Source organism: Ascochyta rabiei, chromosome 5 (assembly GCF_004011695.2).
Source record: "Ascochyta rabiei chromosome 5, complete sequence".
Classification (NCBI taxonomy): domain Eukaryota; kingdom Fungi; phylum Ascomycota; class Dothideomycetes; order Pleosporales; family Didymellaceae; genus Ascochyta; species Ascochyta rabiei.
Genome location: NC_082409.1, coordinates 563765 through 586818, shown reverse-complemented (window position 1 = coordinate 586818; position 23054 = coordinate 563765). Strand labels below are relative to the sequence as shown.

The 23054-nt window shown below is 48.1% G+C and overlaps 6 protein-coding genes across 6 annotated transcripts, besides 7 other annotated features; 3 read left to right on the top strand and 3 right to left on the bottom strand.

Annotated features, from left to right (window-relative positions):
- Positions 1–436: 436 nt before the first annotated feature.
- On the bottom strand, positions 437–925 carry EKO05_0003333 (uncharacterized protein; the record flags this gene model as incomplete). Its single annotated transcript, XM_038945392.1, has 1 exon — positions 437–925. One exon carries the CDS (start codon positions 923–925, stop codon positions 437–439), a length of 489 nt encoding a protein of 162 aa, XP_038800933.1.
- A 2240-nt stretch (positions 926–3165) lies between these two features.
- Positions 3166–4034, top strand: EKO05_0003332 (uncharacterized protein; the record flags this gene model as incomplete). Its single annotated transcript, XM_038938345.1, has 2 exons — positions 3166–3781; positions 3838–4034. 2 exons carry the CDS (start codon positions 3166–3168, stop codon positions 4032–4034), a joined length of 813 nt encoding a protein of 270 aa, XP_038800934.1.
- Positions 4035–6266: 2232 nt separating this feature from the next.
- EKO05_0003331 (Trypsin) lies at positions 6267–7153 on the bottom strand (the record flags this gene model as incomplete). Its single annotated transcript, XM_038938483.1, has 3 exons — positions 6267–6585; positions 6634–6833; positions 6887–7153. The coding sequence occupies 3 exons, from the start codon at positions 7151–7153 to the stop codon at positions 6267–6269; spliced, it is 786 nt and encodes a 261-aa protein (XP_038800935.1).
- A 1549-nt stretch (positions 7154–8702) lies between these two features.
- Positions 8703–8738: a tandem repeat.
- Positions 8739–8744: 6 nt separating this feature from the next.
- Positions 8745–8866: a dispersed repeat.
- Positions 8761–10628: a dispersed repeat.
- Positions 10629–10672: 44 nt separating this feature from the next.
- Positions 10673–10732: a dispersed repeat.
- Positions 10733–10742: 10 nt separating this feature from the next.
- Positions 10743–11341: a mobile genetic element.
- Positions 11342–13387: 2046 nt separating this feature from the next.
- Positions 13388–13427: a tandem repeat.
- Positions 13428–14286: 859 nt separating this feature from the next.
- Positions 14287–14352: a tandem repeat.
- Positions 14353–17919: 3567 nt separating this feature from the next.
- EKO05_0003330 (uncharacterized protein) lies at positions 17920–19164 on the top strand (the record flags this gene model as incomplete). The annotated part of the gene is made up of 1 exon (XM_038945393.2): positions 17920–19164. One exon carries the CDS (start codon positions 17920–17922, stop codon positions 19162–19164), a length of 1245 nt encoding a protein of 414 aa, XP_038800936.2.
- Positions 19165–20074: 910 nt separating this feature from the next.
- On the bottom strand, positions 20075–21238 carry EKO05_0003329 (Phosphoserine phosphatase; the record flags this gene model as incomplete). The annotated part of the gene is made up of 1 exon (XM_038945394.1): positions 20075–21238. One exon carries the CDS (start codon positions 21236–21238, stop codon positions 20075–20077), a length of 1164 nt encoding a protein of 387 aa, XP_038800937.1.
- Positions 21239–21681: 443 nt separating this feature from the next.
- On the top strand, positions 21682–22779 carry EKO05_0003328 (uncharacterized protein; the record flags this gene model as incomplete). The annotated part of the gene is made up of 1 exon (XM_038945395.1): positions 21682–22779. The coding sequence occupies one exon, from the start codon at positions 21682–21684 to the stop codon at positions 22777–22779; it is 1098 nt and encodes a 365-aa protein (XP_038800938.1).
- Between the last annotated feature and the right edge of the window lie 275 nt (positions 22780–23054).

The following is a 23054-nucleotide window of genomic DNA, read 5'->3' as shown; positions in this document are numbered from 1 at the left end:
TGACAACTGCATCGCGAGTATTGTCACCGGTAAATGATAGACTAGCTCGGCGCTTGATTGAGCCAACCCACTAAACCTGCATTAGAAACTATACAGGTCGCTTTCTATCCAATCAAGGAGATGCGTTGAATGCCTTCGCCGGCATCTTCGCCGTCTTCGAGTCAGAGTTAAATATGCAGCATCTACACGGTCAATACAACCATCGACCTCCATTATGGAGAGCCTGGAAGACCGTGACCCTAATCTTCAGCTGATTGTGCCTATGTCACCTTCGCGACGTGATAAAGCGCATGTTTTGCTCATAAAGAACGTCGGTCAATACTAGGAATTTGTGCGCATGCTCGATTCCTCGCCGGCAAACATAGCCGCTAAGACGGAAAGAAGAGAAATCCGATTGGGGTGATGTGTCTCTCAAATGCGATGTACAGTTGCATGTCTATCCTAGTGTCACGAGAACCGCTTCGCCTGCCTTCACGGTCACGAAACTACAAGTGACCGGCTCCTTCGACTCATGACCACCTACAGTTCCATCTAGCGCGACCGTGCGACTAGCAAATGTAATTCCATCTCGAACCTCTGCACCTGCTGCGGTCAGACACCTCAATATTGCCTTGCAGTTTTTGCCCCAAAGCTCCTCTGGCAGGGTGAAGTCCACACCTGATCTCTGACTTGCAGGAGTTGATGTCGAGTTGAAGTCCTCTATGTTCACCAGCACAATGCTCTTTATCTCTGGCCGATGGCGCTTGCCAGAGTAGATCGCATACCCAGAGAGATTTGTCGTGTTCACAATTGGAAGAACCTGTGCATCCGAGTCACCAAGCGCTGTTGCGGTGAACCAATTGCCGTAGTGCAATTTCCTTGGACCGGAGATCGTGGTTCCGTTCTGCGTAGCTTGCCACGCTGAGTAGCGGTAGCTAGTCCCCATGTGCCATTACATGTTTGACATATTCAGCGATGCGGCGTAAAGTGCATAGTCGATGCTCCACACGGCTGCCCCGGAAACAATGGACACGCCTGCCAGACCCGGGCAAGCGATTGAGTTTGTCTCACCGATGATATATGGCAGCCCCTTCGATACTGAGTACGCAGATGCGCCAGCGTGGTAGTTCATCATCTGGATCAGGGCCGTGCGGTTCATTACGTTCCCTGCGAGTGTCGGTTTCACGGGCCGGCATGCCGCGCCGAAATACTGATGGGTGCAAAATGTCTTTGCAAGGCTAGTTGATGCAACACCGAGGTTTATGGCAGCTTGCGCATTCCAGGGCTGGTCTGCACTGACAGAGCCGGAGGCCACAAAAGCGCCAGCCTGAAAGAGCTTTTGATTGTCCTTAGGCAGAACATGGAATGCGATGGCGGAGGTGCGGGACAACCACTCAGGGATGTATTGTTTGATCTACCGTATGGTTGTGTTGCGATCCACGGGGAAAGCTGTGAAACTGCGTTCTTTCGTCCGTCGAACGCTCAAGAGAGGATGAGCGCTTACCATCAAACTCGTTTCCGACTTCGAAAACATACAGGTCTTTCCCAATACCTTCGTAGAACACGGTAGCTTCTGAGATATTAGCATCTTCGTCCTTTTTGTCACTGTCGAAAATCACGCCGACAGTGTATTTAGTTAATTTTGGAAACACCTGGAAGGATTCCAGGTACTTAGGGCCCCATGTCACGTCCGCTGGCTGATCCGCACCAGGCGTAGCAAAGTTTTAAACGATAGTCTCGGTCTGGTTGGGTGTACAGATGGCATGATTTGCAGTGGTGCCACCAACTCGAACCGGTACAGCTGAGCCAGAGGCATCTTTGAGATTTTGCAGCATGCGGTAGGATAGCTTGTTTGGTATCCTAGACTCTGTGAACAAGTGTTCATGCAAAGTGGAGGGGAAATGGTACTTCAGATTGCCAGCCATGTCTGCGAACGAAGCGATTTACATGGAGGATCCTTGAAACGAACCACTAAGGGTTTGCGTTCCTGGTGGAGGTACATCAGAGACACTGAGTTGCACCGTTTGCTGGGCGGTGCCGACGGCTGCAAGGTATAGCGTAGATAGAATGTAAAGTCCCATGTTGTCCCGCTTACCATGCCGGTCAGGTGGTCAATGGGTGGCACGATTACCATGAATCTGTATACTTATACATGTCGCTGTGACGTTAGAGCTGTGCTCCCAGAAGCAGCTCCACATACTCGAGACGTGGAGAAACCTTCAGTCTGTGCTTAATCTGAAAATCTCGGGAAAGTATTCGTATAGTCGATAACTGTAACAACAGTCGCGTGATGACAGGCGGAAGTGCAGCGCTTCACAGCTTTAGCGCATTGCGGAGTGCGGGGGATCTAAAAGCCGCATCCTTGACAGATGTCAGCTACCGAGTGCTCGTGATTGGCCAGGTGTCGGCCAGCGGGCATTGAGCTGATGTGGAGAGCGCGTGGTCTATGATTCCAGGGGCGTTCATCAACTGCCGCAATCTTTCATCGTCGATCTTCCTCTGATCAAAACCCCACCGAGGTTACTGTACGGAGTTGATGCGTATCTTACTGTGAAGCCATGCAATTAGGGACGGCGAGACACGCTGCAAAAGTTCGGCTGCAGGATGAACAAGCGAGCATGTGTCTTGCACGATCGAGCTATGATCTGCGGACGCGCTAGGTAGTGGGGCGCTTCATTCCAAGGTTTTTCTGCGGCACGATCCCCTTCGTTCTTGCACTCACAACGTTACTATTCAGCGGCTTGCAGCAATCTGCCTGAGCTTGTCAACTAGGATTCTCACTCCGTCTAGAGCTGCAATGCATGTATCATATTGTGATCGAACACATAGGTCAAGCAACGGAGCTAGCGATCCCATGCATGCGCCATTGTGTACGACCACCAGTTCTCAATATCTCGACCGCATAGATTGCCTTGCTGTTGCTTTACGCTCTATCTGCGATGACTAACTCAGTTGTGAGTTGGTTGGATGTTTTACGTCCGCTTCAAGGTGCAATGCATGTAATACCAAGACCTTCATATCCACTTCATCTATGCGAGATTACAAGAATTTACAAGATCGCCATAGCACTCCCTCCATCTTGGGACAGGCTTGTACTTAACCAAAGCAATCAGCGTGGTAGCTTCAGGTGTTGCAATTCTCCTTGCATTGCTTCGTTCGTTCGGACACACTGCCACCTTCAACAGGATGAGGTCTCTCTCAACTACCCTTCTGGCTTTCGCTACTCTGGCTGACGCCCACTACAACTTCGAACGCTTGATTGTCAATGGAAAAACTACGGATCCTTACGAATACGTTCGCGCCGTCGGACCCATGGTCGGCAACAGCCCGTTTTACGATGTGAAGCACAATGACATCCGGTGCAACAATGGTTCCTTTGCTGCTGCGAGCAAGACAAAGACCTACCTCGTCAAGGCAGGTGACACACTCGGATTCACTATCCGCGATGTTTTAGGTCACCCTGGCCCACTCTTTGCCTACATGAGTAAGAGCACTGTAGCCAATGTGAGCGCCTACCAAGGTGAAGGTGATTGGTTCAAGATATATGAGATGGGAGTGAAGACCTATGCCAACTACAGTCTGGCAATGACGTGGCTAAGCGACGGATGGAAGACTTTCGACTTTCTGATACCAAAAGACATTGAAAATGGCCAATACCTCCTTAGGGCAGAGCATATCGCTATCCACTCCGCTGGCGGACCTGAGGGTGCTGGGGCACAGTTCTACATTGGTTGTGCGCAAATCGAAGTTTCGGGAGCTACAGGAAAAAAGCCGAGTCCTGTTGGGAAATTCCCAGGTATCTGTTAGTTGCAACTTTTTGGTGAGTAACTTGTAACACCTCTGACTTGCCATTATCAGACAATCCTCGCGATCCTGGTATCTACTTCAGCCCATACTGGCCGCCGATCGTCAACTACACCATGCCCGGTCTCAAAGTCTACCCCGAGGGTGGTTCGTTCCCGGCTTTCATAGCGGATCCAGCTAAGCCTGTGGCCACGCAACCGCTGCCTGCATCGTTCGCCGGGGCGAAGCCTACTCCGGTAATCGTTGCGTGAGATGCCACGTTTGATAGGTAGGTGCAGTTTAACACGTTTGTCACTGTTTCGCTCTCTCTTGGTTTTTTTCTGGCTGTTAGTCACTCCTGGGTATGCTTATTGAATGAAGACTGTGACGTTGCCCTATTAGCTCTTGCTTTGCTTGTTTTTAGCCCGTTTAGTACGTGACGTGACGTGAACTGATTGGATCTCTGCTTCACATTGACCGACCCCAGGTTACACCAATATGAGTAAAATCGACCTCACACTTCACACTTTTCTCGAGCCATCGCAATCTCAAGATTACGATACGCATTTGTAGCCGCAAACGTGCTTCGTCGACATACCCCGCTCGAGCTGACAATTTTCGACGTCACTCACTTTTACTACTCTCAAGATAAGAGGACAGGAACATGAACTTAGATCTGAGGCCTGTTACGATCAGATGAATCAAACACTATTTCCTTGCCAAGAATAGAGTCAAAACAAGAGAAAATTGCGCAATTGGATTTGTGTGAGAACATAGCAGAATCGATTTTACCAGTCCTGGTGCTCCACGACTACCTCACTCTTGAGGAAGAAGTCTAAATCCATCGCCAGTTCTGGGGATGCTCATGGAAACCCAACAGCTAGATCTTATGGAGTGGTACGCTACGCAGTAAGGCCCAGAGATGGGCGGACAAACATCATATGCAGACGCTCACAACTGCTATGAAATCGCTCATGGATCTAAACGTGAGTCATAAACCCAGCAAAGGTTGACCGATGTACATACATGGTGCTTCTGCAATCTTTGCGTGGCACATAGCGAAAAACGTTAAAGCCACTGTGTTGTGCCCACTACCACCGCAAAGGCTTGATCTTTCCGGTCTTTCGTCATACCAAACGATCGAGGAACCAATATTGAAGGCTGCGATTGGCGCAGACGCTGACATTCGCATGGAATTTGTGCATCCAGGGGCTAAAGAAGCAGCGAGCTTCCACTATCAGACATGGCCCTTAGACGTTACTGAAATATAGATCGGAAAATTTGGCAATGATCTCTGTTCCGAATGACATGGAGGTAGGTAAAAGGCGATCGGCCACTGATAGCTACCAAAGAAGCGACGAAGCCTCAGATATCGACATCGAAGAAGACCAACGCAACAGTGTCGGCTATTGCAAATACTCCCGCGGCTGAACCAAAGACATCACCAAAGAAGTTGAAAAAAGCAAAAAAAAAGCAAAAGGTAATGTCTGTGCTGAAGGTCACAATAGTAGCTTCATTGACGTCGAGGACGGATGCACATGCGAAAATTATTGCAAAGACCGCCGAGGCAACTTCAATCAATTAAAATTCGATATCTAGGTCCGAATCCTCATGCAGAGATGCTCAATTCTCGAAGAAACAACGAAAAGCACTGAAAGCCAGCGCCGCAAGCATAGTACCAATACAGAGCCTCAAACCCAAGGCAAAAAGTCACGAGACAGTCAAGAATCAGGACAGGTAAAAGCACCGGCGAAAGCGATCAAAACGACGAGTACAATTGATGCAGCGAGAAAAACAGCTAAGAAAGCAATGCCTGCTGTAGAAAAGGAGAAGAAGTTGACACCAAAGCAACGCGCGGCGAAGTCGAAAAAGGCTGGAGAGGCTCCAAAGCAGACGGAAATCTGGTTTGAGTACTGATTGAAATAAGCTGAAAGTCGAGAGGATGAGCATGTGTCTCAAAAGTATTCTGTACTGTGCAAATGGGTCATGTATACTACAATTACAACCTACAAGCTAGCTGAATGTACGAAATCAGCGCTCGGTTGCTACTTTGCTGAGATCATCATGCCTAAGTGTTGCACCGGAATATTGCCTATAAACTCGCACTAAATTGTAGTATTGTTGTACTAGTATAACTCCTCTTTTGAGCTGCAACACTAAGCGATATAAGGTGGCTTGCTTTTTTACTTTCTCTTTACACGCAAAGCCCTGGCTCTAGGTTCAAACATGGCAACATATGGTTTATGCTGCGGCAGTTCTCCTCATATACCCCCAGCGGCTCGAAACCATCAGAAAACTTGGGAACCTGTCTGGATCGTATTATGGAGCATTATACGATAAGAGCTATGTGAGAATAACAGTGTATCAGCAATGTGTGCATGGAAATGTCATCTAACTCATCTAGGCGAAAAGGCTTCTACTCGTTCAAGAAGCAGCCAAATATCCTTTTCCAGTCACAGCGCAGCCACGCCGAAAACAGATCCAGACTTGAATCCCATCTACGCTTAGAACTTGTCGATGTAGCTCCTCAGAGCACCAATATGTGCATACACACCGGGGAAACCAGCAAGTGCACATCCAGTGCCCCAGCTCACAGTGCCAATGAGAGTACCATTGCTAGCGTTGACGAGAGGGCCACCGCTGTCACCCTGGCAAGAGTCTTTGCCACCAGTATCAAGAGCGGCGCAGATCATCGTATCGGTGACGTTCTTGGGCGGTGAGTCCTTAAGATAGTCGGCGGCGCATTCAGCGCGGCTGACGATAGGGACGTCGACCTTAAGGAGCGCGACAGGCAACGACGACCCGGAGCTTAAGGTGGTGCCCCTGGGAGACGTTAGCTGTGGCGATGGGAACAGGAATGGGGATATCTACCAGCCGGCAACCGTGGCGACGGTGTTGGCGGCAGGTTCAGAGCCTGCAGCTGCCAGAGTGGCGTACTTGATAGTCGAGCTCTGGGGGATGGCGGTGTGGAGCTTCAAGATCGCAACATCGTAGCTGAGGAGGTCGTAGTCAAAGTCAGGGTGAACGTGGAGGGAAGAAACTTTGGAAGTAACACCACCAGAGGTGCGGTTCTGTCAGTTCTGTCAGCTAAGTTTTTCTGTAGGCTCGCTCGGGAAGGGCTTACCAGAGAGCCGGCGCGAATTGTCAGGTTAGTAGTAGACTGGCCATCAGCGCAGTGAGCGGCGGTCAAAACAGTTTTGGAGTCCAAAAGGGAGCCTCCGCAGAAGTGAGCACCGTTCTTCTGCAGACTGACGATGAAGGGGAAGTCGCCAGCTACGGCAGGAACACCACCAACAATCGCAGGCGCATGGGTGTCATCCCATTGTGCGACAGGTGCGGCGGAGACCACAGACAGAGCTGCGAGGCCGATGACAAAGGACTTGATGCTCATAGTGAACGATTGGGCTGGATCTGCTGGACTAAGGCTGGAGGCTGGCAGGACTGAAGAGCTGCGAGTGCTGATACTCTGGAGTCGTACTGACCTGCGATACTTGTAGATCTCACAGCATCTTGCAGTTGCGTGCTGGGTGTTATCGCGACCTTCCTATCTTGCTGATATTTTGAATTCGACCCTTGACTATCAACCTTGTAATACGTCTTTCCAGCTTAGGAGGTTCAAGGCTTGGTGAAATCGTGATGGGGTTCCATGTTGCAGATTATTGGGGTGAAGATCCACTCTAACATAGCTCCGTAGATGCTCCGCTGCTTAGCGAAACGGGAAGGTACCGTTCTTGGTCCACTTCTTGTGAGGTATCGGTATTCTGTAGACTGCGCCAAGTTTTAACAGCATGTAGCAATAGCCTAACTGGAGCGGAGATTACAGTCATAGCACTGCTGTGGTTGCCATCCTTTACACCTGCCCGCATTGTACATTAGAGCTTCGATTAACGAATATTTAAAAAAATGTGCGCAAGACAGACAACTTACGAGAGAAGTGTTGCACCGATCGCACTGACTGGGGTACCAAGCTTGTAGGATGAGGCTTTCCGTATCTGAATCACGCCTCCCTGAAAGCAGTAGTGATGTACATACGTCTTAACAAAGCATGGTCTGTTAGCGCGCTCATGTACGTCAAACATCTTGGCCTAATGATAGCGACATTCTGATATTGCATGCGCTGGAACGTGATAGCGAAGCCGCCAGCGCCAGTGCCGAATAGTACGAAGGAGCTCGTTTTTTTTTTGGCCGATCGCGCGCCCTTACCTACCAAAACACACCTCTTATTTTAGCGTAGACACTCTAGCTACATAACCTAGATTAAATTATAGAATCTGTACTATCTTATAGTATAAGTAAGGTCCTATATATTTATCTACTTTTTATAAGAATTATATCTGTTCTGCTGCTAATATAGTACGTGTAAAAAGCTACTATTAAGAGGAAGTAGAAGATGTCTTTTACTACTTTCTTACTCTAAAATAAAAGAATATTTCTATATAACTTTTTTAAAGAATTATTTCTTTATAAGATAGCTAGGTCTTATAAAATTAACTATGTTATACTGTTGTTATTCTACTATTTGTAGGGTATAATTTAGTAAGGATTTGCTGATTTTTAATGTTCTACGCGAATAATTGACTAAAAAAAACGAGCTTCTTCGTACGGAGGCCTATTAGCAGGTAGAGGGACAAAATTCAATATCAATTTGGTAAACCGGTACTATTCTATTAATTCTGGATTAGCGGCACAACCACACAACTACATAATTACAATCTAGACTTATAGTACTACAAGAGGCCCTAGGTTTAATTCCTGCCTGGGTTAATTGCAAAAATGTAGTATTTCTATCTAGCCAAGCGCTACTGTATCTGTCAATTCCAAAATTTCAATTCTACAAAATACTAACAATTTAATAGCAACTTTAAGAACAATAGATTTCCTTACTATCTATAGTTATAAGAACAACAACCCCTACAAGCATAAGGCTGTAGTTTACAAGAATAGTTATGTTATAGTTCCTAAATATGTTATAAGTTTTTATAAATTCTAAAGATAGAATAACGTACCCCACAGACAAGCCGGTCACCAGACAAGTCAGTTACTTTTGCCAAGCCCCTACCAAACTCTACCCCATTATAACCTAAAACAACCTAAATTAACACTACAAACTGCAGTACAGTCTGTAATATTATTTAGAAACTACTTCTACCTCTTTCTTACACGTTCACGTGTTATGTCTAGTCTTACTACACTATCTACAGCGCCTTTAGGAAGGCTTACCCACTTTAGCACGCACCTGCTTCTTTGCCTTCTTACTATTACAACACGCCCTAAACTCTTTTAGGGCTGTTAATTGCTAGCCCTCTTTAACTACTAGAGTACCTTCTTTCTTAACCTACTTTCTTTTATGTGATTTTTGTTGTATAGCTGCCTTATTAGCAGCTTAAAGCTTAGCAATCTCCTGTTGTGCTAACACTAGCTTGTACGCAATTATAGCTGCCCCCTTTAAGACCTTCTTAAACGCTTTAACTATAGAGGTAGGCAAGCTATCTATATACCTCTAAATCCTTGTCTTTACAAGCGTTAATTACAACCCTAGTTTAAGGGTGTTGCTTAGGGTTTGCGACTGCCAGAGCTTGTTATTAACAGGTAGTAGTAGTAATAGCGTGCGCAGCTTTATATTAAGGCTGCTTATAACCTGTTATAGGTCAAACAGGACCAGTCCAGCGCCTCAGAACCCTCCCTAGATATTCCTAGAAGTAATTGCAGTGTTGTAGGCGCGTATAAAGCATGGTAGGAACTCTATCTTTATAATATAGTTAATCTAGTTATATATAAGTATTTTAGCTTAGCGCCTATACACCTTCTTTAAAGTAGTAAAATAAGCTATATTAAGAGGCTGTGTAAGGTGTAATAAGTAGAAAGGCAAGCAAAGAGCAATTATTTTGCTATCCTTATAGTACTACTAGAATTTAAGAGAGTTATAGCTCTTATAACTATTAATAATAAGCAAATAGTAGGTGCTAACAGTACGCTCCTTTGTATGCCTGTTAAAGTAGCTTATCTAGTCTAGACCAAGCTTGTTAGTAGTCCAGCCGTTATTAGAGACTCTAATAACCTAGTCTTAAGGCAGATCCTCTTCTTTGTACCAGGCAGAGAGGTAGTAGTAGGCCTTAAAGATAAGGAAGGCAGGAATAGCCTATCCTTTAGCATTAATGCCTACTATAGCCGTAGCCTACTCCCAGTTACCTGGCTGGACTGCCTTTAGCCAACCTTGTTGTTCTAAAGCTGTAATAACTGCTCCTAGGGAGATCTAGCTTATTATAAAGCCTGTCTTGTTAAAGTTATATATGTCTTTATCCTAGATGCTATACTTAGCTTTAGTGTTAGCTACCAGGCTAAACCAGCTCTGTAGAACCTTAGGATCCTTACAGAGGGCTCTCTTATAGTTGTACTTGCGATTAAACTTAACTATAAGCTCTAGGTACTGCTTAATAAACGTACTAGGCTAGTTTGCGCTAACAGGACCTAGATTATGCTTAGCGCGCAAAGAATTGGCTATAGTAGCTATATCTAAGAGCTAAGGGAAAAACCCTTACGCGTCTAGCTTAAGAACATGTTTAACAATTACCTTCTTCTTATTATTGTCTAGCTTCTGCAAGTTAGCTATAGAATTAGCGCGTGAAGGTTGTCCTGTGTGTTAGTTGCTTAGTGTTATTTGAGAGACTCTGTAGATAGCTGCAGCGTGTTACTAAGAGAGTGTTGCGTCTTATTTAAGAGCCTGAAGCGCAAGCTGTATCTAAGCTTCTTTTAACGCGTCTGAATGGTGTTGTTAAGAAGGCATTAGTATGTGAAGGGTAGTTTGGTAGGGGCTTGGCAAAAGTGACCGACTCGTCCGGTGACTGGCTCGTCCGTGGGGTACGTTATAGCTAAAATAAAAACGTACCCTACATGTTAGGCTCTTAGCCTTACTCTTAGCCTTAGGCATGTGGATGCGTCCACCTCTGACCTGTGGCTGAGAGTCTGAGGCTAAGAGCCTAACAACTACCTATTAACAACAAGCTCTAGCAGTTGCAAACCCTAAGAAACACCCTTTAACTTAGGTTGTAACTAATACTTGTAAAGATAAGGATTTAGAGGTATATAAATAGCTTGCCTACCTCTATAGTTAAAGCTTTTAAGAAGGTCTTAAAGAGGGTAGCTATAATTGCGCATAAGCTAGTGTTAGCACAACAGGAGATTACTAAGCTTTAAGCTACTAATAAGGCAGCTACACAACAAGAATTACATAAAAGAAAGCAAGTCTAGGTAGAAGGAACCCTAACAGTTAAGGATAGCTTATAAATAACTGCTCTAAAGGAGTTTAGAACGCGTAGCAATATAAAGAAGGTAAAGAAGTAGGTGTGTACTAAAGTAGGTAAGCCTTCCTAAAGGCGCTGTAGATAGTGTAATTAGACTAGGTATAACGTGCAAACGTGTAAGAAAGAGGTATAAGTAGTTTCTAAATAATATTACAGGCTGTACTGCACTTTGTAGCGATAAACTAGGTTGTTTTAAGCTATAATAAGGTGGAGTTTAGCGGGGGCTTAGCAAAAGTAATTCTCTTGCCTGTTAATTCTTTTGCCTGTAGGGTACTTTATAGTTTAAACATAAAGGAGGAGGTCTACCAGTAGTACCAGAGCTTAACCTGGTTAAGGATGGTGGAGATATTGACAATACCACCTACACCATCAACATCTACTTTAACAGCATTAAAGACCTTAAGGGCAAGGCTGTGCAGCTAATAGTGTTGCTGATATTTTATTGTAGTAGATATTTTATAGTGGTGGGGTGAAAAAAATTGGTGTTCGGGATTATGTCCCTCCACCTGCTAATAGCCCTCCGTAGAATAGGAAATTCGCATGAGCGCCGAGTCAACCTCGGGAAATTGCCGAATTGCATGCACGAATGACCGTGCAGATTCGGCAGATACCCAGACATACGCTAACACAATCGTACTGATGGAAGGTTGCCGTAGGAGGAAGGAGCTTATAATGCCTGGCGATATGCACGCACCCACCCCAAATCTTAAACGTTGATTCATCAACACAGGCTATGAACGTAGGCCGATAGATAGCTGGCTGGTTTTCTGTGGTTGTCACGTTTTGCCCTGCATGCTGTCTCAATCTGTCACCCAACCTGTCACTTTCACTGTCAGCCAACCATAGCTGGCTAGTCGGAACCTCTTGCTTGTCTAATTTGATCTTAGCCGTGAAGCGGGGTGGGTGCGTACATTTCGCTAGGCACCAATGTCCGAGGACCTGGAGATCAAACCTTGGAAGAGCGTTATCGAAACCTCGGAAGAGCGTTATCGAATCCTCGGAAGAGCGTTATCGAATCCTCGGAAGAGCGTTATCGAATCCTCGGAAGAGCGTTATCGTAGCCTTGCACCTCTGTACTCTGTAGTTCTTCTGCATGCTCGCAATACTTGTTCTTCCGCACTTGGCTCTATCTACTGATTCTGGTGCCTAACCGACTTGAAAATCCTCTCTCCACATGAAATCCCCAGGGCGACCGCAATTCGATACGATGACCGACTTATTTCTTTGTTCGTCTGGTCAGAAGCAGAAAGCTGGAAACATGATAAGAAAACGGAAAATGGAGGGTACAGTGAGCTGAAGAGGGAGAATGACATGTACTATCAGCGTCAATGGTTGCAACAGGTCAATCAAACGACACATTGGACCGCGTCGTTTAATGGGCGATACATTGTCTGTAGTGGCGTTGTCGAGAACTGCCTGCTCGCTATAGTTCATTTGCAACGCGGGCTACCGTAGCAGGGAGCTATCTAAAGTGCTACTAGAATACCTACCCATGGTAGGTAGTGTCTTTACACGTAGTACCTTCGCATGATACTATAGTGTGTCTTAGCAAACCAAACGTTGAACGTGAAGATTAAGAGTAGAAAAATGCAGTGCACACAGCGAAGGGCAAACTATGGCTGCCATTTAATCGGGCGCTTCGTATTCGTATCATCGAGAGCTGCTTGCTACCCCTGACATTCAACTTTGTAAACCAATCGATGCATTTTCGAAGACAAAAATGGCTTTCAGCAGTACTAGATCCACCGATTTATCACCCTTGAACTTCTGCCATTTCTCATCCCAGATCCAATCATGCTTAGCTACCGCAGTACCTGCCGTGACCTGGGTACTCGAAGTTTGGTTAAATGTGTAGGTCGAGTACCAGGTGGATATACATTCAGGATTATTTGTCTCTTACAATTTCGCACGATCTCCATGCCTGACCCGTCACTTTCGACCGTGATTAGACCGCCAAACGGACTGTGCTCCTCAGGATTTCTAGTGCTCTTGCCTGGTCCTCGATCGAGTCTGTCACTTGGCAGAAGAGAGTGAGGGCATAATCCTGGCAGTTATTGCTAGTCAATTCGTGTTCGCCCCAGCCTTCCATGATTTTTTGCGCTGCACTGTTAATTTACCGCTTCGCCGATCAATCCGAGGAGGATAAGCTTACCACTTGATCTGAACTCAATCATCGACCATGAAGTAGTGCCACGGAAGTGGTCCCCTTCATTGCCAAGTGACCTCCATGCAGCAACGTCCAGGGAACACAGTTTTGGGTTATTTGGGTCGAGCTTGGGGTCATTGACTATACCAAAGTAATGCCAGTTGTCTGTAGCTTTCTGTCCGTCATCCTCATCCTCATCTAAATCGCCATCCTGCATCTAGGTTGCACTCTTAGAGACTGATGTCACACTCAGAATTAGACTGAAACTCTACCTAGATTCAAATTGTGGCGTGCACAGGCAGAGGTAGATTCTTGAGCGTTGCATGTGGGAGGAACTCGTATGCTGGGATTTTTGTTTGGCGTGTGATGATATCCGTGGTAATCTTGCCGCTCTGTGATCCCCTGAATCCAAGATGACGGTAGACAAACTGAACCGCTCTTCCGGAGGCTGTCATAGTAAAATATATCTAGGACTAAAACACCATGAAGAGAAAAACTGATGCTTGCACTGACAGCTTCTGAGGTCCGGTCATTAGTGGGGAGCACCAACAGTTTATGTTGCACAAAACATGTGGTCTATGTTGGGCAATGAACATGTGAGATGCCTGCTGAGTGGTGTTGTTCACGGTGACAGCGCATCGAGTGTCTGCAAACTCGGGCTGAGCTGAGGTCCAGTGCATCCTCTATACTTTCATCTACACTACACCATGCATGAGTATGAATACTATCAGTTTCTATCGCACGAAGAGCTAGGCAGTCGCCGAGGCTGAAATGCAGCTCGATTTGCAGTGCTAGATAGCCTGGTCGTTCAGTGCTGTAATGGGATCCGCATAGCTAGAGAGTGCAGGAAAGCTAATTGGCTGACTGTGCTACCTACGACTATATGCGAAATACCTGCTTCATCTCTGACCGGTCAGGCAGAGGCCCCTGGCTTTAGTACCCCTTTACAGATATCTGCCTCAGACCCACACAACGCTGTTGCATAGGCCTTAGTACTGACTGACAGATGTCGTTTTACACATAGAAACTAATTCGTTCAGCAGAATTTACGTTTATCTACTATAGGAAAATGCAGAGGAGGTACAGGAGTAGAGAGCAAGAAGCGTAATAAGTAAGCAGTAGAAGGTTGAGACACTAAGAAGTGGGGAAGTTTCAAGTGACGCAGATACTTAATACTCCTAGTGTGGGTGATATGGTGCTGCGGCAGCTGCGCTACTAAAATTGCGCCGAGAAGCATGACCTCTGGACTTCATGAAATCATCACCATTATACATGAACGGTTCTCCAGTATACAACACACACCTGACTACCAATCCGCCGGTACGTTGCTTAAATAGGGCTGAGCGAACGGAAAGCCTTGTTGTCTCCTGTCTTGCTGACATGACCTTCCTTAAATTATCTGTAAGCAGTGTTCTGAAGCTAGGCTTCCTGGTAACAGTAGTCAAGATCCGGCACCGCCCACTTATGATTAGTATTTTATTGTAGATTAAGATGCATCATGCTCAGGACGTGTTAGACGAGCAGAAAGATCTGAACGCTGCGTGAAGTTATACGACTAGTTATGCGGAGTACTAACACCCTGCAGATGCGGAGCGCGCACTCGCGCCACTACTTATTCGCATGGTGGTCTCCTCGCGGCCCGTCTCGTCGACTTCGCATTTCTGAAAAGTTCCATTTCATGAACGCATCACGATCGCATACCGTTCTAGCCATAGTTTTTTCCATAATAAGTGGCTGCAGCAGTTAAGCAACACCTAGTTGCATTTCGCCCAAGGCCGAGCACAATGGTTGTCACAAGGTGAACTTTGTGGCAATCTCAAGCTACACATGGCTACCTGTTAGGGCCGCTAATTCGTTCGGTGTGAAGAAAGGGAGAGCATTGTGTCAGCAATTTTATGGGCTGAGGACTGTGTACAACACTGTGCGGATGCAGATTGTGCAGGACAGGAATCTGGAAATGTGTATGTCGCGCAAATTCAGGATGCGTGCTGAGGATATTCCCGATTTTTAATACAATAGATTATGGTCTTGTTACATCTACGTAATGCTAAACGCACATCCTGCGGCACAAACGTGTACCAGTCTGACCCTCCTTGGCCCACGTACCACCCACGCATTCACTACGAAGCGATGCCATTTCCCTCGCTCACATCGGTCGACTCAATGCTTCGCTCAGCATCCTTCAAGTGCGCCAGTAGCTTAGATGATGATCAGACATAAGAGTCAATCAAGCCGGAGCCGAGACAGTTCCAAACAACCGAGGAACCGCAGTGAAGCAGAGGCAAGAGAACGAAGATGTCGAGTATGAAACGGCGGAAACTCAAGGCAGCAAAGATGCGTTGCTCTTCGGCAGAAGCAACACAGCCCATAGGCCCACAGTGGTTGAGGAAGCCGAGAACAATGGGCGTTAGTATCGGGCGAACCAAGTGCGACGAAAAGCAGAGAAGCGGAATCGAACCGTGGATGAAACCTACCCCAAATTCCTATAGTTTGGCCAACGCGAAATTCACGCTTGACTAAGCAAGTGGGGAAGGAAGCGCTGTGCAATGCAAAAATCCTGACTCCCCTACTGCAATCCCCCTCAGCTGTAGTATGTTGGTCTTCACAGAAGGGAGAGGTACGTACCTTGCGATCACACCCGCTCCCTCTCAATGCTCATGCCGCTCGTCACCGGGCTCATGGAGATCGCGGGGAAGCCATCTTACCTTTCGAATTCCCTAGTTCCATCTCAGAACCCCAGTATCCCGTACTCATGCTGTCGCCTCTGCCGAAGCGGTGTACGAGACATTGGAGGATGCTGGACATGACTGCGGGTTCTTCGAGGGCTCGATGGGGTCTTCGGCGATCGCACGCCGCTCTACCAGACTTGTAATGATATAGCGCTTGAACGGATATCGCAACAGTCGTCTTATTGGCAGGATACTGCTGATAGGAGGGTGTTGCGGTAAATTTGAGCCGATCTGAAGTCTGATCATGCGTTAGGGCTGAAGACGAACTGCAATTGAAAGTCTGCATGAGATTTTGGCGACAAGAAGGACGTGGAGACGCACAGCATGCATCAAATGACAGCTGTTGCAATGGCACAGGCAAGGAATTTGTTATTTTGGATGGAATAGATGTCGACGCAAAGAAGGGCGGAGATGGGAGATGGCATCGAGAGGAGCTGATGCTGTGGCCGACATTGGAGACCTGGGAAAGGTATGCGTGATGCAGCATATATATGACAGCACCATGATAGACACATGATATGAGGATCATAGTGGAGTGTAGAAGAGACGGGATGGCCAGGACAAGGAACAACTGTATGGGGCTGAGGAGTAGAGGATCCTCATACGTTCTTGCACACATTTGGCGTGCTAGTTTCAGGAGAATAGTAAACAAACACGGTGTGGCATGGATAGAAGGCATCACGGCTTGCATGGGCAAAAGCACGGAAGAAATTGGGCTGCGACTCCAGAAGCAGACAAAGTCAGGAAAGAATAGCACACCACGAGGCACGTTCATTGCTCCACCGAAATACACGCAGCATACTTCCGATAAATAATCACCAGACTCAATGGTTGTCCGCACTCGCATTAGCTAGGTGGGGGTCAAGCCCGAAATACTTACGTGTTCCAAAGCCGCATACTTTACAGGTACTATTTGTAGCTTAAGGATCAGGTGGCCATTAATTTCCTCAGCAGTAAGTAGTGCTGGAGCTTTCTTCTAACCAGCAAGGACGCCAAGGTCTTCGCAGGTTGCCTTGGCTCGGGCCTCACGATCCCTCTTTGATCTTTTATCTCCTTTAGGTCTTCTCAACATAATAAAACAGAAAGGTCTAAGCAGTAGAGTGATTTAAAGGATAAAAGCATAAATAACTCTTTCTTAATTAGCTAACACGCGGAGCGTAATAGGCATGGACCTTGCACAGAAACGACCATAAGCAGTACCACAACAGATGGATTGCGAAGACTGATTCCTATTTTGAGAAACGGGTAACAACATAGCATCAGTAAAGATGGCTGAGCGGACGAGAGAACTTGTTTTCAATGTCCTACGGTCGTATGTGGAAGAGCAAGCATTTTAATCACTAACAACAGCAGCTAGTGACCCCAACTCGAATGTGTAGACGGAGCGAGGCATCCCCTGAAAGTCTGGTAGCATGCAGCTAAGAGGAGGCCCACTCATAAGGCCGGGTGTTGTGAAGGCGGTCAATCTTAACGCGCTAACGATTGACTCTACTTTCGAACTAGCTGTGACGCAACCCCAGCACGCTGCGCAAAGTCTCCGTTTGTTGTCTTTCTGCTGTAACGTATGAACATACTGTTTCGATGCCTTTCTATACTGCCTCCAAACCTCGTAGGCAATGATCAGCCAGCTCACGTCCCAGAATGAGATGAGTACGCATCATGGCTCCTGTGCTCAGCCCCGTTGGGTCAGCCTTGTCGGATGCATGAGCGATATTGTCAGCTGCTGCTGCGGGATGGCGACATGTGCAAGGCAGCTTATCAGAAGACACGAAGATAGCAGATTTGATCTAAGAGGGCTAAAATACTCGTATTGGGTGGTGGTTGGCCGGGTATGTGAGACGTACTTCAACAGCGCTTCTGCCAGGTTTTACGCTATGAACCTACTATTATTTTTTTGCTGACAATGATTTCCTTTTATTCAAGCTTTAAGGCCCTTAAGGGTCCGAGACATTTGTCACCAAAGCTGCGCATGGCAGTAAGGATGCTAGGATACGGAACATATCTCATCGCGTTCTTGAGCCTTCTCGGATTCAGTATCTTGGCCGCCCTCTACATGTACAAACCCACCCACTCCCAGAGTCAAGAGCTAGGACAATACGAGACCGCGATATTCAGGGCCAAGGAGGTGGCTTGTGCATTCCCGGCATCTGGCCAATACGGAACTACCCTGCAGTGGACATACTACGCGCTGCTGGTTGTAACTGTAACCCTTCGTCACCAAGAATGGCTTGCAGCAGGGACCGCAGCATACGCATTGACATACTCGGGTGTTGCTACTATACACCTGGTTGTTTTGTTCGCCGTCTACAATCGGTTTCCCGGCGATCCTGCACGTTCCTCGTGTCACACATGGAATCTAGGCGGCGGCGTAGAGGAGGCAGTACCTCAGGTGCCAATATGTACGGGTGTATACGATCCGGATTCTACGGAAGCCTGTACTGTTGTGGGTGCTGGGCTACTTGCTGTGCTACCCATGGCGACATGGTCGAGAACCTTCCAACACGTGTCAGCCAAACCGATCCTTGTCATGTGGACTCTTATGCTGGCGGTCGGTCATATGGTCTACAATTTAATCATATCGGACGACCACAGACACTACCAGATCTGCTCGGCCAGTGTCGAGGAACCGCTGCCAGGTCGCGGGTATAACGCAGTACCCTTTGATGCAGACTGGAAGCAGAGCTTCAATGAAATCATTAGAGGGTTTCCAGTATCCAGCTCATCCAATCAATCATGCATATACACTTGCTTTGAAAGCGATGCGTACATTGGCCGGATGGCTGATGATATTGGCGTATATCATGCGAACATACTGAAATTGAACAAGAGTCAGGGCTCGCGAAGTCTAGGTATTGCATATTGGTTTCTCTATCTTTTGCTCGCCACTGCTGTCGTGCTAGCGGAGAATTCCAAACGGTGTAAGAAATCTCAATTAGCTGCGTACGGGCGCAGATTTGTGCAATTCGTTAGTGTTGCGGCATACATTGGTTACGTGGCATGGCTGGGAGTGCAGCCGAGTCACGGGGGTTTGCCTCAGTCTGAATCTTTTAATTCAGTTGGACAATGGAGTGTCGTTGCGATTATCGTCATGGCATTGATGGCAGCAGTCACAAGCAAGATTACGGCAGCTTACTGGTGTGAACGAACGGAAAAACGAGGAACGAATGTTGGGAAAGAAGAAGACGAGCTACCGCTCTGGAGTTGTGACGTTGGATATGCGTCTTGATATGGTGTAACACTCTACAGTATGGTGTCAAGTCACAAATATGCTTGCGAAGGGAGATTGGGGTAGAAATAGAGATTATGACTCAAGCTTGCACATCCATCTTAATACTCAGATGCAAATTTGAGTCCCTAGCGACGAGAACGCTACATGTGTATTTAGAGACAAAGCGGGCGTGTTTCATCTCATAGAACCGCACTCTTCTAATCTTCATCAGCAATTTCCAACCCTCCAATCACCACATGGCCGACATTTGAACTCCTCTCGATATCCCCAAACTGGGCTTCGAATGCCATGAGAAGTTGTGCGTGAGCTGAAGATCTTGATATTTAGCTCCCTAAAGTAGTGCAACAGTTAAACCTCTCACGTCCGGGGTGTCTGCGGGTGAATGATCAGGCTTAAACTGCGCGACACGCTACCTGACGTCGGTAAGATCAAGTCCAAAAAGACAAAGAGCTCACGATCCCACCACAAACTGTAAAGACCAGATCAATCCAGCCCTGTAACGATCGGCTGCAATGAAGTAGAAGGCATCACGGACACAAACGAAATCCTGGGGCTGGGGGTGCACATTGAACTTACTCTGAGGCAACGCGTCGCTAGTCTGTTACGATCGTTTTAGACACTTAAGGAGTTACGATAAGCTTCCGAACCTACCATTGACGGCCGAGGTACGCATGTTTAGGCGGCGGTTGACGATGCCGCACGAGACAATGGCTGACTTTAGAAGCTAATTAATAGATTGACTGAGTTCTGCGTGCACAAAAGACGTACAGAAAGCTCAGAAGGAAGATGAAGTAAAAGTGAGGCGCTGGGAAGAGAGGGGCTGTAATTGACAGCAAATACGGATAGTAATGAAATGGGGTATAGTCTATGATCCTTTACGCCGCAGGCTTTCGAGCCTACGCTAGGGCTACCTCAGCAGCTCGTCCTGCTCTTCCTTGGTGATGCCGAACAAGTAGAGGAGATCCTGCATGCTCTTCGTGTTCAGCCTCGCAGGCGCCATCAGCTGGACCTTGGGCTTTGCGTGGAAAGCCACACCCAAGCCGGCGACGCCCATCATGGGTAAGTCGTTAGCGCCGTCGCCGACGCAGACGACTTGATCCAGCAGTATGCCCTCCTTCTGCGATATTTCTAGAACGTGCTGGCGCTTCTTCTGCGCGTGCACGATCTCGCCCGTAAGCTCACCAGTAAGCGTCTGGCCGTCATCGGAAACCACCAGGTGGTTTGCGTATGCGTAGTCCAGTCCAAGCTGCTGTCCCATCCACCCGGTCAGCGGTGTGAATCCACCACTCAGAACGGCCGTCTTGAATCCTAATCTCTTCAGTGCAGTGATCAGTTCCTTGACGCCCTCGTTGAGTGTGATCCTCGGCCTGAGCGTCTCGAACACGGTAGCGGGAACACCCTTGAGCAACTTGCACCTCGCACGCAGGCTTGCCTCAAAGTCTAGCTCGCCGTTCATTGCTGCTGCTGTAATGGCCGAGACTTCCTTCTCCACTCCAATCAGCGAAGCGATCTCGTCAATGACCTCTTGCTGGATAAGCGTGCTGTCCATGTCAAAGACGGCGAGGCGCTTATAGCGGCGGTGAATTGTATCGGCTTGGAAGACGCACTCGACGTTCCATTCGAGCTCGAAGCGGGAGATGGCTTCGTGACGGCGGAGGGTTTCGAGAGACACGGTTGAAGCACCGGGAAGGGGAAATGCGACCTCGACAACACGGCAGTGGTTGCTTCGCTCGAGTTTGCGGTTCGTGACTGTTTCTGATTGTAGTGCGGGGAGGATGCTGGACAGTGTGGTGGTGAAGTCGCTCAGGCAGCTCTGGCTGATGTAGCTGCCGTACAGGTTATCGAGCGCATCAGGCCCTTGTGTTGGTGGCTCGAGAGGATAGGCCTCTAGATTCTTAGTCGGCGAGGCGCCATCTCTCAGCGTCTCCAGAGAGGCGGCAGGAATGGTATCCTGCGGGGTGTGTGGAACTTGATCGGGCAGTAGAGCATTGTGTGGCTTGTCGACCTTGTAGAAGAGTGTTGCGACAATGTGCGTGCGCGAGACATCAAGAGCGGGTGGTCTGGCAGCCATACTTGGTGATGCGCGACAACTGGTGGCGATTGGCTAATTCCGTGTGGTTTGGACAGTCAAAGGCTTGTCAGAGTGAATGTTGAGCGGGGTCATAGCCAAAAACTGCACAGGGACAGGGTCCGGTCGCGGCATGCTGCAAGACGCTTAGCGGCTCCGCCCGTAATCACCAGGCACTCCCGCGGTGCTTGCAGCACCTCTGTGCGACTATCAACGTGATGATGGCATTGTGCGATCTTGCGTGTTGCCCTAATGCTTTTGTGGTCAACAGTGCGAGGTCTTCTCTAGCCTCGCGGGACTCGCGTGGTCCGACGTGCAAGCCGAGGCTGCCAAGACCTCCGCAGTACCTCTACCATCAGACGTAGTTGGCCAACATAAGCTCCGTGTAGTCCTGTAGTATCCCGTACCGGGAGTCTCTTTCATTGAACCTTACGCTTTTCGACGCAATGGCTGACTACAAGCCCGAGAGCATGGTGGCAGCCATCCGCCAATCTTCTCCCATCGACGTTACCACCACATACGATGCTGCCTGGATCAAGGGCAAGGTCATACTGATAACGGGAGGCGCAAGCGGCTTCGGCGCTGGCTTTGTACGATTGTGGGCGAAGAATGGGGCCACAGTCATTGTTGGCGACATCAACGTGAAGATGGGCGACGCGCTTGTACGCGATGTGCGCAGAGAGGCGGGCCACGAGCGCGTGCATTTCGTGCATTGCGACGTCACAGATTGGCAGTCACAGGTCAATCTGTTCAAAGAGGCGATCCAGCTGAGTCCCCACGGCGGGCTTGACACGGTAGTCGCCAATGCAGGAATTGCAGGTATGGATGTCTTGCAAGAGGGCAAGAATCTCGATGCTGCAGAGCCTCCGCCGCCCAACTTCAAGATCATGGATGTGAATCTCACAGGTGTCCTGTACACAACCCACCTCGCCTACTTCTACCTGCCAAAGAACCCGGGTTCGAAGGCGTGCAGCATTGATTCGAAACCTTGGACAGCATCGCCGCGCGATCGACATTTGCTGCTGCTTGGCTCAGTAGCATCTCTGGCGCCCATTGCGATACAACCGCAATACAACGCGGCCAAGCACGCTGTACTGGGACTATTTAGGAGTTTGAGATCGACCAGTTCACTGCAGGGCATACGGATCAACTGCCTGTTCCCCTACTTCATCGACACACCCATTGTGCCCACCTTTGGCCGCCTATTACTGGCCGGCGGCGCGATGGGTCAAGTCGAAGATGTAGTCGCCGCAGGGACACGTTTTGTGTCTGACAGTCGCATCCTCGGCCGCTCCTTGGTGATTGGACCGAAGGTGCATGTCCGTCAGAAAGACAACGGCGAGTGGGATCTGGTGACAGCTGGGTCGCCAGGCAGCATCCAGACCGCAGTCTTTGAACCTTACGCCGACGATTGGGAAGATGTGGATGCGTGGGATCGTAACTTTGTGAAGATTCTCAATCTGGTTCAGGCTGGCCGAGGTTGGGCGGGGTGGGCTCACGATATCGTCAAGGCTGTCTTGTACGGATTCGGCTTTGGGCGGTAATCGAAAGCAGTCACGCGCGCCGGATGGTTCGGCTCGCATTAGGCACTAACAGGATCGCCAGCGGCGGGCAGTCGGTGGATTTCCAGTCTGTGGCAGACTATCAGAAACCCATGTACAGATGGCTTCTAGGCATAGTGTAGACGAAGAACAAAGCGTATGTTCGTGGACGAATAATTGCACGGCGCCAAGCATGCCAAGCATGCATAGTACCCTGTCACGGAAAGGGTGGGAACGTAGCCTTGAGTCCTTGACGCAGGTCAAGACCATCATTTTGG